We start from the raw sequence: 15,172 nt of genomic DNA on the forward strand, positions 1-15,172 counted from the left end.
AAATAAACTCACCATAAATTCACCTGAGGCAAGTTGGATCACTTGTGACTAAGCAGCAAGCCTCTTTTCTTTGGAAAATGTGCCAGTAAGTCACTCTACAATCACAAGATAAAATTAAAAACCTTACATTCATAAACCATATGATCTAAACCAGTATCTGTAATTAGGTAGTGGTTGGGTTCTCTCATTCTGCTGTCATCTAAAACCACAAACCATGCCACTCCTGCTTGTTCAGAAGTGTGAAGAAGATAAATACACACGCTCTCCTATTTGTAAGAACTGAAAGATTTATTCAGATAAACCTTAAGAACTCTCTCAAACATCACAGTATATTAGTGCACAATAAACAACAACTTCAGAAATCACACTTTTGGTGCAAAGCATAAATTTAACAGTAAGCAACACAAGGTGGTTTTTCATTGCTTCAGTGCAGTATATGATTGACAATAAACTTATAAATAAATATAATCATGATTAAGAACTGTATTTAATTTGTATTTAGGTTTGAATACAACTCCAGATTGCTACAAAACAATCTCTTACAACTGTTATTACTAAAAACATTCCTGGCCTGAAGTAAAACAGTTCAGCAGTATATTTTTAAGAGAACGTGTGACTTCAGTTTCTGAGGAATTATCAGTATCTTACACAGTAGAAGTGCATGATGGTATCACAGCACCCACCCACTAAACTTGGTGAATTGTTTTCAGTCTGTTTGACAGGTAACAATATTTAACTAGTTTTAAATATTTCTCACTTTAAAATAGGTATCTACTATTGGTTTTCAGCAATCTCATTACAGGATATTAACCATTTAGGGAAGGGGCATGTTTTCCTCAGGATTCATGGGGTTTTTGTTGGTTTATCAAAGTAAGGAGTGTTGTCTTGTAGCAGATCTTTCCTGGGTATCAGCACTGTAATAGAAAAAAAAAAAAAACAAACAACCCTGTAAGAATATAATCTTATGGAAAATACCATTAAAAAATTCTAAAGTTGACAAGCAAAAAATCAGGATTCTAAAATGAGAATCTGAACATCTGGTAAGCATGGATTTACCCAAGACAAAAGTATATTAACATTTTAACTTTCTGTTGGTGAAAATATTGCCTTCCACTTTTTCCTTTTAAAAGCACATAAAGTATTTAAATAGCATTAAGAACACAGGAAAAGTGGCAGCGCTGCAGTAACTTCTAGCAAGAGAGACAATGTGACTAATGGTGTTCCCCAGGAGTTGGTGTTGGGTCTGGTCTTGTTTAATATCTTCATTGACGACCTTGATGAGGGAATAGCATCCACCCTCAGCAAGTACCCAATGATACAAAGCTGGGAGCAGTGGCTGACACGCAGGAACACTGCGCTGCCATCCAGCGAGACCTGGACAGGCTGGAGAGCTGGACAGGGAGAAACCAGATGAAGTTCAACAAAACCAAGTGTAGAGTCTTGCACCTGGGAAGGAATAACCACAGGCTGGGGGATGACCTGCTGGAGAAGAGCTCTGTGGAGAAGGACCTGGGGGTCCTGCTTGATGACAGGTTGGCCATGAGCCAGCAGTGTGCCCTGGTGGCCAAGAGAGCCAATGGGATCCTGGGGTGCATCTGGAGGAGTGTGGCCAGCAGGTCAAAGGAGGTGATCCTCCCCCTCTACTCTGCCCTGCTCAGGCCCCACCTGGAGTATCGTGTCCAATTCTGGGCTCCCTGGTATAAAACAAACAGGGATCTTCTGGAGAGAGTCCAGAGAAGGGCTACAGAGATGATTAAGGGCCTGGAGCATCTCCTCTATGAGGAAGGGCTGGGTAAGCTGGGACTGTTCAGCCTTGAGAAAAGAAGACTAAAGGGGGGACCTTGTAAATGTTTATAAATATCTTAAGTATGGGATGCAGGGGGAAACGTCCAGCACCTTTTCAGTGGTCTGTGGGGACAGGACAAGGGGCAATGGCTGCAAGTTGGAGCACAGGAAGTTTCGCACCAACATGCAGAAGAACTTTTTCCCAGTGAGGGTGACAGAGCCCTGGGACAGGCTGCCCAGGGAGGTGGTGGAGTCTCCTTCTCTGGAGATATTCAAGACCCATCTGGATGCCTCTCTGAGTGATATGAGCTGGGGAGCTGCTTTGGCAGGGGGGTTGGGCCTGATGATCTCTCAAGGTCCCTTCCAACCCCCATGATTCTGTGATTCTGTGTAATGGCAATGTTATCATGAGTCAAAGTATGTTTACTTAATAGTTCCAAAAATTAACACATATTTTGACTTGCCCTCTCCCTCAACGTCCTGTATTCTGATCTCTAATCTTGTTTCACCTGTTTTAAAGGCCACAGGAAAAAAAAGGGCATCAATTAAAACTACTACTATTATAACATCACAGAAGTGCCATGTTTGGGTTTGTCTAATTGTACACCATTTTAACCTCATCCTGACCCTAATTTCTTGCCACCTAGCTCCACAGACATCATCTCACCCTTTCTTCATGAAGGGAAAGGAGCTGTACCACATTAGATTTGCTCCTGCAGCAAAAAAATCAAGCACAACATCCTGAAATCACGATGTTGTGCTTTGACTATGTTAGAAAGCAGCAAAAGTTACAGAAGACATGTAAAACTGTGTGTTTGTGTGTAGGCTTGTGTAACTAGTAACACTCTGTCTGAAGTGCACTGTTGTGCTCTATCTGATAAGAAAACTGATTTTCTTGGAGGTATGTTCCCTTTGCATCTGTGTACTAATACTGATGCATTTTAAAAGTTTCTAAGAGCTTTAAATAAAATTTCAATTGCATTGCTCTTAGATAAAATATTTGTAAGTGAATCTACAACAAATGTGCTGATTGCATCTAATCTAAACCAGGGGAGGTTTAGCTTGGAGATTAGGAAAAGCCTTCACATTGTTGGGCATTACAACAGGCTGTCCAGGGAGGTGGTGGAGGCTCCATCCCTGGAAGTAATTTAAAAGAGTTAGCTGTGGTGCTGAGGGACATGTTTTAGCGGTGGTTGGCAGGTTAGGGTGATGGTTGGATTTGATAATCTAAAGGATCCCTTCTAACCAAGGCAATTCTATGATTCTATTCTGATTCTATTCTATGATCTACACACTTCGTATAGTTATGTGAAACAGAAATGCCAATGAAAACCAGAATTGGATATTGAAAAAAGAGTATCCAATAAAGACATAAAGAGTAATTTTTAACCTTCCTTTTCAAATCTAAATTTTCAAAATAGACACTGCTAACAGAACAAATCAAAGTCATCAGAACAACCTGCATGTGTCATATATTAATAAATGTAAGATCTACATGTATCAGCTTAACCTGAAATCAAAGTGAAATTCATAGAACCGAGACATTTGTATACTACTCACTTAATTCAGACTGAAAGACTTTTAAAAAAATGTCAGAAAAAATTATCAGATGTGACTAACATGCTCCTAACTGGAATTGTCCTCTCATTGGTAAGAAAACCTCAGCCTAGTTTCATAGAATCACAGAATCATAGGGGTTGGAAGGGACCTCAAGAGATCATCGGGTCCAACCCCCATCCCAAAGCAGCTCCCTAGGAGATATTGCACAGATTCACCCCTGAAGCTCAAATTCTTGTTAAAGAGTAACACTGCCCTGTGCATGGCTATGGGCAGCACAGTATAATTTCACTTCTTCATGGAAAATGTTCCCCTTCCAATATTTGTCCTCGCTGCATAATGTAAGACTTTGGCTTTTTCTTTTCCATTATTAAATAGTTATTTCAGAGATGCAGGATTGTAAAAAGAATAAGAAAAACACAAGTAAAGCTAAATCATACATTGTTAGCTGTAATACAGAAAGTTACAGTCAAAGATTCTGAGAGTAACTCACTGAAGAAAATCATCTGCATCAACAGGCTTCTAAAACATTTTAGCTAGTTCCTTTTTTTCCCCTGCTCTTCTTTTATACAACATAAGAACCGAGGCAAGGACACAGTAATAACTTACTGTATTAAATATAGCACAAATATAATAAGTATTTTACAACTTCTATTTTTTCATGTTACCTCTCCCCCTGCCCCCCTGCAAATGGGCCAATAGTATTTCAGCAAAGTAAACCTTCACCTACAAAATTTCCCATACAAGCACGTAGCACCTAAGATGAAGTTGAAACTAAACTTTTCAACTGAGGTTGTATTTTTTTGTTTGACAGCAAAGACCAATTCAAACAGTCATCTTTGGGGTGTACTTCCACTTTTTTTTTTTTTTAAATAAAACTGTCCCAAGCCTGTCATTTAATAAATGATGACACAACAAAAGCAATGAGGGAGCTAACTGGAATCCTACTGGCACTATAAAAGTTACAACAGGGCACAAAGGTTAAGGATCAAAAGAGTTCATTTTGTTCTGCTAAAACTTCCTTAATCAAAGCTATACTGGAACTGAATGCCCATTCAATGTGCTACCTAAGCAGACTCATGTATCTACAAAGACATTTGCTCCAGAAACTGGCCTCTAGTTGCCAAAAAGCAAAGGAAAGTGAGAAGATCCACTTAGTATTTTCAAGACATTTGAAGGGAATACAGTCAGAACAGCTGACCCCAACTGACCAAAATGACATTCCACACCACCTGCCAATGTGTTTAAACTTTTTGTTTATGGAGATCACCAGTACTATCTCCTTGTCTGCCAAGTCAAGTCATTTCACTGCGAAAGGGCATCAGACTGGTCAGAGAAGATCTCTCCTTTGTAAATCCTTGCTACTAAATCAAAAAAGAAAGCGATAGGTTCAAAACTGACTACAAACATTCAGATGAGTTTAATGAATACAAGAAAATGTTGTAAAAATAAATATAGATATGCACAGCAGCCAAAATGAGATTTATAATTAGGAATGATTCTTGAGAATGAAAGAGAAACAACATTCTGCCATCGCTGTCTGTAGAAACGCCTTGTTTGTCCACAACTTGATGACAGTGCTCAGTTCTAAACAGTCTCTTAATCATCTTACAAGAGATACCAGGAGAATTGAAAAGGGTGCAGAGAATAGTAAAAGAATGATCACAGGGATTCACTTCTTGTTTCACAGAAAAACTTCCACAGGAATAAGAAAAACAATAAAGGGGGCTGTAAGCCCACAAGAAGATTAAAAACTCATGAACAGCTTGGTGAAAACGGATGGTAATTGAACAATAGGTCCAAAATAAAAACTATGAGTGGTTATTCATAAAAAGGAGTAAATTTTTGGCAAAGGTTCTTTAATTCAAGAAAACTGTGTATGTTGACAGCAACAAGTTCGTGAAAGAGAAACCCAGTGAGCATTACTACACCAGAAATCACCGCTGGCTCAGGAAGTGCTGCCAGGTCCAAACAGCCAGAAGATGTGAATCTGTTCATGCTCCTCTATCGTCATCGGCCAAGGAACACTGTGGAAGACCTGTCCAGACAAATCTTTGACCTGGATCATAATGGTCGTCCTAAAGTAAAGTTTTTTTCACATCAAAAACTGAAAATAGTTACAAGGCTTTACAAAGACCACTAAGGACAGGTGAAAGGAAACTACACAGCTGAAGATTTCTCCTCTCCTCTACCACAGAGCTGTGATCCGAACCTACTACTTCTCTTGTTGTTTGACTGTAAGATCAACTAACGTTTAAAGCAGAACCCAAAATTTCCAAATTCAAGAGGCTTTGCATTTAGCCATCATTGTATCACAGACTTTCCAAGGCACAATCTGAAACTGAAGACTGTCAGAAAGATGTTTTGGAAAAGCACACTCAGTCCTCCAAAGAAAAAGCTGTAGGAGGAACAGCACACATACTGCATTTGCTAATTCAGGCAGGGAAATGACAGATAGACTTTTGGTCTCTCTAGCCCTTGACTTAGTTTTCAAGTTTAATATTTATTTACTGAACTACAACATTTTTAAACATCTATTCAGCATGTAGCTTTACTCACATATTTTGTCGGAATCTGTGTGAACTGCCTGAATAACAGAAGTTCTGAGAATCACTTCCACATCAGAGGCTATTTTCAGAAGCTAGTAAAATGAACAAACAAACAAAAAACCAACAACAAAATAGAGTAATTAAAATTATATGTAATTACTCCTGAAGATATTTTCCATACTGTACAGCTATTCAAATAAGAAAGCCAGTCATTTCTATTATTCAGTTAATTATGTATTTTCTATACATAGCTTTTACTTGGGAATCCTGGAATAACTTACAGATTGATATATAAGCTACTTTGACATATAACATGAGAGCAAGGAAAATTCTGCTCAGTAGCATGCAGCAGTATAAAATCTATATACCAAATTAAAACTGCAAACAAGTAAGATAGAATGCAACTACCAAACCAAGTAATTAGTTTCCAATAATCATAGAAGCTTGAGGTCAATGCCTCTGTGGTTTCACAGAAGAGCAGTGCAGCACCAAGGCTGCACCTTAAAGGTTAGCAGGGACATCAATATTTGCCAAAAGGCCTGGAGTTCTTTCCTTCATTAAGAGGATAAGCAGAAGTACCCTTGCTAGTTTTGCTGAGCAATTGAGAGAAGCCTAATACTTGTTTGTGTGGTATCTATGTCAAAAGTAAAACTGCACAAGTGAGACCTTTTGGGAGACATGCTTACACTAGGAAGTAGTGTGTACCAACAGAAAGGAATTTTGGCAAGGGTTAAAGATTTGACAGCTACACAGAATTCCTCCTCCCCCATTTCCCTTTCCCAGGTATGTTCTAGGTCCCCTCCAGTTCCCCATACTGAATGCCCACTGGCAGATAGGCTGCAAGCTCCTGAAGCACACTTCAGGTTCATCTTAAAGGAACTCGGCTATTATTTACTCTGAGACGGCTCCCCAAACAAGCCAAATCACCAGGAGTGGAGATAAGAAAGGTAACTTCAGAAGTGCCCTCCTGATCTGAACAAAAATGCTGTAGATTCAGGTGCCACATCTCACATTCTAATACTGAAAACAGTTACTTCTACCTCCTTATGTCCCTAAGTAAGTATCTGATGGCATCTTAGAAGACACTGATGCCTTCTGTTCTGGCAAAGTCATTCACACTTGGTTGGCCAATAGTAGTTATTTAGCTGCTGTCCAAAGCAGAACACCAGCACCTCTGTGCTTATTCAAGATATCTACTGACCTATATTAACAAGTCACATGTGTTCTGCAGGTTGTCATTGCTAAAAAACAAGTTTTTAAAATTACAGCAAGTATTTTTCCCATGTATCTGTAACAGAAAGAACACACAGTTTAACAGACCAGACACCAGGAACACAGACAGACAAGTACTACCACAAGCACCTAACAGCCAGCAGAAACGCGAGGATGTCCCAACTAAATGCTCAGAACTCTCTCTGTTACTGTCCAGTGGCTGGTGCTATGCAAAGGTTTAGACTTGCTTCTGCAAAGGACAGAGTGGAGGCACGTTCTCCCAACTAGTGCCCAATGACAAGGTAAATACTGTCTGTTAAACGGCTGAATGACAAGGACTACACTGCATGGATGTTACCAACCATGACAGATCGGGAATCCAAATCACTTCTCCTGTCTGCCAGTAAATGAGCAGATTATTTATCTGTACCTTTCTGTGCCTGTCTGTACAACAAAGACCAAGCAAACTTAAGTGACCACAGTTCATGTGGGTATTACCAGCAAGGTACACAAAACACATACAGTAACATTTTGACATAAAACAGGTTTTTCCACAATTTTATTAGAAACTTCACAGGAAGTACACTGAGCTACTGGAAGACAGTTTCTTCTTATGTAACTGTGTATGTGCATAATTCTGTAACATACAAACACTGCCAATTCATAAACAAAAAGCCTTTTTGATCTCATCTGACTCTCACAATGTCTCAATAAGTACTTACATTACTTTAGAGATCCTTTAAATACAAAACATACATTCTTATGCAAAGTAGGGAAGAAATGAAGATAAGTACCTCATTTATCTTCTCTTCAGATGTTTCTCCTTGGTTATTTCTGAATTCTTCATTTATCTTTTGTCTTGCAGCTAAATAAACAAAAAAAACTAGCATCTGAACAAAGAATCATGTCTTGTCTTTGTCCCCTCCTCACAGCTCAGAATCCAGAGTTTTTTACAGCACCTTCCTGGCACACTCTGCATGAAGGATTTTAAAAGAGTATTTCCATGGAATTCAAGTGATGTCATGTTTTAGATAGGCCGTTAAAGGTCTGCCTAATGTTCTGAGCTTTAAAGGTATCTAACATACAGAACCCACTATTAAATGTTAGTTTACTAAAAAAGCATTTATTCCTGGAGGAGTAACGGTATGTAAGGAGAATAAACTCAAATTCTTAACACAGTTAAATGTGCTTTGGCTGAAAAGGAAAAAAAAAAAAAAGAGAGAGAGAGAAAAAAAAAGAAAATAAAATCCCAGGGAGGTCACCAAGGTTTCATAGAGGGACGTTTTCCCTACAAAATACACCTGGAGTGCTTGAGTCTATGAGTGTTTGAGCCTAACGGGGGTTTTTTGTTTCAAATTAATGGATGTCTGATTATGGACATCATGTCTGATAGCATTCTTATGTTAAGAATTCTCTGTGTATTAATAGCAGAAAGCTCCAAGACAGACAGGTAAACATCCACACCCCCCCCCCCCAAATCAAGTGTCTCACCTTCAAGCGCTCCGGTATCATTTTTAAAAACTTCTTGTCGGGTTCTGTGTAATAATTTAAACAGCTTCAGAACCTGTCAATACAACACCAATTGCTTTAGCTTCTTTGCTAGCAGGATTCTTAGTTAAAACGAACATGCTGCAAGTAAGAGTGTTCTGGTTGATCTTTCACATTATTTCCATTTAGTACAGGATCTGGGATGAAATCACTACCTGAGATAGGTTACCTCAAATTCCTGATCAAATAACTTGCAGCCAAAGCAGACGTGAGAAAACCATGAGTCCTAGGCAGTCATAGATGTTTCAAATTAAATTAAGATACTAGCGACTACAAGCACTATGCTCCTAAATAATCATTTTACATGTAGAAATACAATCCTGAAAATGCATCAACAAAAGCATTTATTGTGCCAATATCAAATAAAGCCAACAGAGCCACAGCTGGCTGAGCAGAGAAGGCACCGGGGCAGAGCAAAGAGCAATAGCACGGGGTGACCTGAGACCTGGTCTCATAACAGATGGAATGCAATGTTGGTTAGTGATGGAACTCGATGGACCAGGCACCCCTCACTGCTTAAAGCATCACCCAGCCAGTTGGTGATCAGTGGTCTGAGCGTGGAGCAAGACTTTTAGAGGTGCTGCTGTGCTGGGGGAGTTGCTTGCTGCAGCTCTCTGTGCCCAAGCCCTGAGCTATCAAAGGGCTTTCCCCAGCTCTGCCAGGTGCAGGCAGCTGGGGTATACAGGAAGCAGGCTCAGAGCAGCCGAGGTGAGCTGTGAGGAGACCCCTCAGCCTGGGGTGGCGACCTGGGAGGGCTTCCTCCTTGAGGGACCTGGGCATTTCTTCCAGCCCTCTCTGCACCAGCCAGTGATTGGGGCCTCTCTTCTAGCCAAACACCCACCGCTGCAGCACTGGCAGGAGGGAGTGGCTTGCCATCACCACCTCCCCACAGTCCACCACAGCAGCTAGAGAGCCTGGGCAGCTGGCAGTAGGCCCACTATGTGATGCTCTGCCTCCACCTCTTCTGCTGCCAATGCATCCTGCAGTGGGCTGAAAGCAAGCCCGAGTGCCCCCTCTGCAACAGGGAGATCCTGTCCATCCGGAATTTGGTGCAGCCCGAGTACTCCCTCTGCAACAGGGAGATCCTGTCCATCCGGCACTCAGTGCAGGCAGACGACAACTTTGTGGGGCGTGTAATTAATTGCACCATCTGTTCCATCATCAGTTGTCAACTACCAGGCGGGAGAAGCTTCCAGAAACCCAGTTGCCCGCCACCTCCACCACCCTGGAGCTCCCCAGCAGGAAGGCTGCCCCGGGGTCCTACGGGTGCCCCCCAGCCCTCAAACAGGATGAGCTGTTTCCACAGCAACCCAATGTTCTTCCAGATTCTGCAGTCCTTGGTCTAACAGAATCAGGAGGAGATCTTTGGCACCTTCAAGGGCAGAGAGAACCACAGTGGGCTGGATAGAGAGCTGCTGGATTGCACACTGGGGGTGTCACAGTGAGGGTGTCCCACCAACCCCACACAGTAACACCGGTGCACATGTTGCTGTGCAAGGGCACAATCTGCTGAGCTGGTAGGGTGCCCATGCTGCCTGGTGGCAGGAGGACAGCCCTGCGGCTGTCCCCATCCCTGCTGCCTCCCAAGTAGGGTCTCTGGTCCCCAGCCCAGTCTCCTTTGGCAGCCCTGTGAGATCCAGCACAGGCAGGCTCCCCAGCACCTCACCCACTGCCACTGGTGGGGGTGACAGCAGGCAGCCCTCTGTTCCCATTGCCATCCCTGAGGAGCAAGAAGACCCCCAGAAGAAGCCAAGGGAGGCTATACCCAGGCCCTCCACTTCCAGCCCAGGCAGTGAAGGCTCCCGTGGGCAGCCATGGCAACCCCCAAAGAGGAGGACCAACACTGAAGAGATCTCACCAGCCAGCAAAAGACGAGTGACCTGGCAGGATGCCCTGGGGGATGCACAAGCCAGGACTGGACCACCAGGACATCTTCAGTGCCAGCCCGTGCCCCACTGCTCCTCACCACACCTTCTGCCCCCATGTCCTGGGACTCTGCTCTCCCAGCAGCCTGCACTGCTGGGTGCAGACTCCCTGCAGCAACACCCACCCACCCAAGTCCCACCTCTTGCTCAGAGTCACAACTCAGTGCTGCTTTTGGTCATACCCTGACACGGCAGAGTCCCAAGGAGTTCAGGAAAGGGAAGCCTGAAGTCCTGCACCTTTGGAGGGACAGGCCCAGGGAGGGACACTGCACATTCAGCAGGCTACCCAGGTGGAAAGTAACCAGGGAAAGGTGACCATGCTGGTGTCCTTGAGCATGGGCTTTCTTTCTGCCCTGGAGTCCAGAAGCAGCCTTGGCACTGGAATTAAGTCATCTGTTCCACTTGGGAAGGACTGCTCTTTGGTAGATGGTGGACAGACGGAAGCCAAGCACCTAAGAACACAGTTTACCTGGTTTGCAGAAAAGGAGTCTGAGGGGCAACCTCCTTCCTCTCTGCAGCTTTCAGAGGAGGAGAAGTGCTGAAGGAACTACTGATCTCCCTAGCATCCCGTGGCAGGACCCATGGGAAGGCTTCAAAGCTGCGTGAGGGTATTTGTCAACTTTCCTTTGTCAAGAGGATGGTCAGAGACTGCAACAGGCTTCCCAGAGCGGCAGTGGTTGCCCCACTCCTGCAAGGGCCTTTAAGAAGAGATGTTAGGACAGTGGCCTTTCAGTCTTTGGTGCCTACAAGCTGTTAGGGAGGCCTTGGCTACCTCTCATGATGAGAGCCAGAAAGGCAACCACCTCTGTGGGCGAGTATGGATGTGGCAGACCCTGTTAACACTCCTCCAGAAAACCCTCAGCGCTCGATTACCTCTCTTGAAACGCCTGAACACCAACATATGAAAAAAAGGGGGGATTAAGCTGGTAGAAGTCAAGGTCTGTGCTCAGCCGCCAAGCCAGGACCTCCCTGCAATCACAGGTACTCGCTGCCTCACGCTGCCCCGGCGGGGCCCTTCACTCGAGGCGATCCCCGAACACCGGGGAGCCCCCGCGACACCCCGCGAACCCGAAGAGACGCGGGCAGGACGCGGCCTCCCCGGAGGAGGCCACCCGCCCTCTCCCCAGCCCTCTGCCCGCCGCCAGCCCTCCCCGCCGCCGCACATGCGCACCACGCTCACCTGCCCACGGCTCGCCATGGCGACCGCCCTCCTTTTCCGGTCCGGAAGAGCGGTACGGGCGCGGAAGTGACGGTTAAACGCGGCCCGGGCCCTTCCCCGCCTCCGGGTGCCGTTGCTAATGTTCCCCCGCAGAGCGCAACTCCCCGCCCCGGTTGTTCCGGGTAGTTTTTGACCCCCGTCCTTCCTCCGCCCCGCCAGCCGGGGGCGGTGCCGCCCGCCCGCCCGGGCCGTTGGTGCAGCTCCTGGGGAAGCCCGGGCTGCCTGGCTGGTGTGGCCGGCGGCAGCCACTCCAGCAATGCCGCCCTGCAGTATGCCGGGACCTGACAGGGGACGGCCCTTGCCAGGGCTGCCCGCGCTACCCGAGGGCTCCTCCGGCAGCAGGTGGAGGCCTTGGCGCCGGCCAGGCCATGCTGGGGTGTGCCGATGTGGTGGGGGGCTGCTCCAGGTAAAATAACGTATTTTACCCTCTTTCTCCAACCCCCCCCCCTTTTTTTTTTAATGAAAAAGCTCATTTTTTGAAGCGGATGATTGGAAAACCATCAGTTTGTGGCCAAGGCATTATTTTATACTCCTGCCCGTTACTTCACAGGAGTGCTTGATTGTATTTAAATTCTAATTCCATTTTAAAATACAATATGCTGATGACTGAGATAATAAAGGATTATTTATCAGAGCTGATCAGACTTCTCCATTATTTTTTTTTAACATCTTTAAATTGGTAGAGAATATTCTGCTAAGGAACAGCCACTGCATTTAAACCATCACCCCATTTGTAACTCTTAGTGAACATGGATCCAGCCTCTTTGGAAAAAACCCAGACACAGTTCTTCAGATGACCTAAAGAGGAATGGCAGGTTTAGACGGAGGAATTGTCTTTGATGTTAGATGTTGAAGCCCTGAGCGCACTAATAAGCCTCCTTGGCCTGACTAGCCCCTGGCCCAGGATCCCACGTCAGCCCCCCGGGGGCCTGTGATGTGGCAGCAGGGTCAGTCTCCAGCCCTGCCCAAAGGGTGACCTGGGCAGTGGGTGTGCTGAGATCGCCACTGTGGGTTTGCAAGGTTCTGTAATATGTGAAGGCTTCATGATGGAGGCTTCACCCTCTAAATTTCTCAGCTTTATTACAGATTACCACAAAATAACCACCACTAGCAAGTGCACCCATGATTAACTAATTATGATCAATAGTAGCAATCAGTTGTACAACAAGAATCAATATTATCGCAACAACCAGTAACAGCAACAACCAAGTAGGTAGTTATTATTGGTGGGTTACTGCAAACTTGGTGAAGCAATTTACCAACAATATACCAGCAGATACATTATGATGGATTACCAGTGTGGATATATAATACCAAGCTCAAGAGAATTAGGTATCAGAAGAGCGTAGACCATCCCAGAGTGGAGAACATGCTGATCCCAGAGGGGGGACCCAAGCATCCCCTTGGTGGAAGCATGGACTGAGCTGTCCCCAGCAGCGATCCCAGCAGGAGCCCACGTAGTAACAGTGTCTCACTTCAAAGACTGTCCCTGACACAGAGTCTGGAGTCAGCTGGGTGTTGCTGGTTGGAGTCCCTAGACCTTGGAGAAAGTCTATGCAGAGCATTCAGCCAGTTTAGGAAATAAATGTGTGCAGCACAGGATGTTTTCAGAGAGAGTGGCTCCACTTTGGGACAGGAAGTTAATTTTTACTTCGAGACATGAGGTTTTGTAAAATTTTTACAACATAGAGACACTATCACTGTGATCAGTCAATGAGCGCTGTTAATTTGTTTTCCACCTGGAACAGCTAACAGGTGAAGATGTTTGGTATTTTTCAGGCAAAATTTCTATTTTTTGCCAGACTGTTTTCCTTCTCTTGCAGTAAAAACAGCCAAGGACAGTTTGAGATTCTTACTTTCTCAGGGTGTTTTCCCCTTTCACAGGCTATTTTTCACCTTGTCAGACAAAATGTTGCTGTTACAGTTCCTTATTTCTAGGCTTATCAATGGTATCACCAGATGTCTCTGTTTTCTAGGTACCCAACTGTACTTCAAAGAGGCCAGCTGCACTTTTCAAGGATGCTTCTGGTCCCCAGCTCCTAAGCTAGCAGGCTTTTTCTTTGCCAGCATTTTTCAGCAGACATTTTCTTCAGTCATTGTCCATTTCTACATAGGTCACCTTTTGGGCTGCTCACAGCAAGCTTGCCACAGTCTTGCCTTGCCTTGTCCACAGACTGACTAACCAGCCTAGCCTGAGCCCAGTCATCCCACAGTTCTGTCTGGTACTCTAAAACTCAGTTGTCATTCTCCAGAAAACCAAGTAAAGAGGCTTATACTTCCAACAACATAATCCAGCATTAGCTACATGGAGCATTAGGATTTTAAATGTAATAAGCTTTACTGCTAGGACTCTGCCTTCAGTGTATGCTCTGTTTCATTATTTAACTGCAATTGCATTCAAAATTAATTCAAGTATAGGGATGCCAAACTATTACTAAAAAATTTTAATATTTCAAATTTTCTAAATGCACTTATTTTAGACTATGCACCTCATCATGAATCATGATCTTTTAGCAGGATAAAGGATCCTCATTCAGAGATCAATTTGCAGGAAAAATTTTTGTAGCTGTGAGGGAATGAATTAAATACTTTGAAAAGGCCTTTTTGTATTCAAAATAACAAAGTTTGCAATTCATGTGATGAGGTGAAAATACATGTTGAAGTCAACTATATGAAAAAATTATTTTGCCTTTAGAAAGAAAATTCTTAAACTGACTATGTCTTCTTATCATAGAAATAGGCATTCTAGAGTGACTGCATAGCAGCCCAAGGTGCTAATTAAAGTACACTAACCTGTACAAAAGGATCCTGACCAACTATTAGTTCATCAAACTGTTCTTGAGTCTATCTAGCTGGTAGTATCAACTCTCCTATTATTTCACAAAATATATTTGTCAGGACATAGAGGGAAAAATGCATTCTTTCTTAATAGCCATGGTTGGACAACAATTGAAAGCAATGAAATTTGTCACTGAGACACTTAATTTTATCCTTGTTTTAGTCATCCTACTCCAGTGCCATCTGTGGGAGATACACGTGTCAAAATAATACAGTACAATCAAGTGAGGAATCAGAGTGTCACCTTGGTGTTTAATGTGCTTCATCAGGCTTTGTTTAGGGTACCTCAAGGTAAATAATTTCAAAGTTATTACCAGATGTATATGACAAATTCTCTTTTTGTAACAGTTTCAGATAATCAATTGTGAAACCATTTTAGGTTTAAACAACTCACTGCCTCCCATCAAAATTATCTTTCCTGTGAGATTTCTGCCACAAGGCAAATAATCTTCCTAGAAAAAGCTTGAGTGAAATTTGTGCCTCTCTATACAACAAAGACCAGGTAAACTTAAGTGACCAGAGCTCAGATAGACATTATG

General features: G+C 43.7%; 1 protein-coding gene across 1 annotated transcript; it reads right to left on the reverse strand.

Annotated features, from left to right (window-relative positions):
* Positions 1-278: 278 nt before the first annotated feature.
* Positions 279-11,802, reverse strand: LYRM7 (LYR motif containing 7). Its single transcript, XM_084278023.1, has 5 exons — positions 11,757-11,802; positions 8,595-8,667; positions 7,898-7,968; positions 5,902-5,983; positions 279-914 (listed from the first exon to the last, which is right to left on the reverse strand). The coding sequence occupies exons 1-5, from the start codon at positions 11,772-11,774 to the stop codon at positions 844-846; spliced, it is 315 nt and encodes a 104-aa protein (XP_084134149.1). The 5' UTR covers positions 11,775-11,802; the 3' UTR covers positions 279-843.
* Positions 11,803-15,172: the final 3,370 nt, after the last annotated feature.

The sequence above is a fragment of the Gallinula chloropus genome, assembly GCF_964237585.1.
Source record: "Gallinula chloropus genome assembly, chromosome: Z".
NCBI lineage: Eukaryota > Metazoa > Chordata > Aves > Gruiformes > Rallidae > Gallinula > Gallinula chloropus.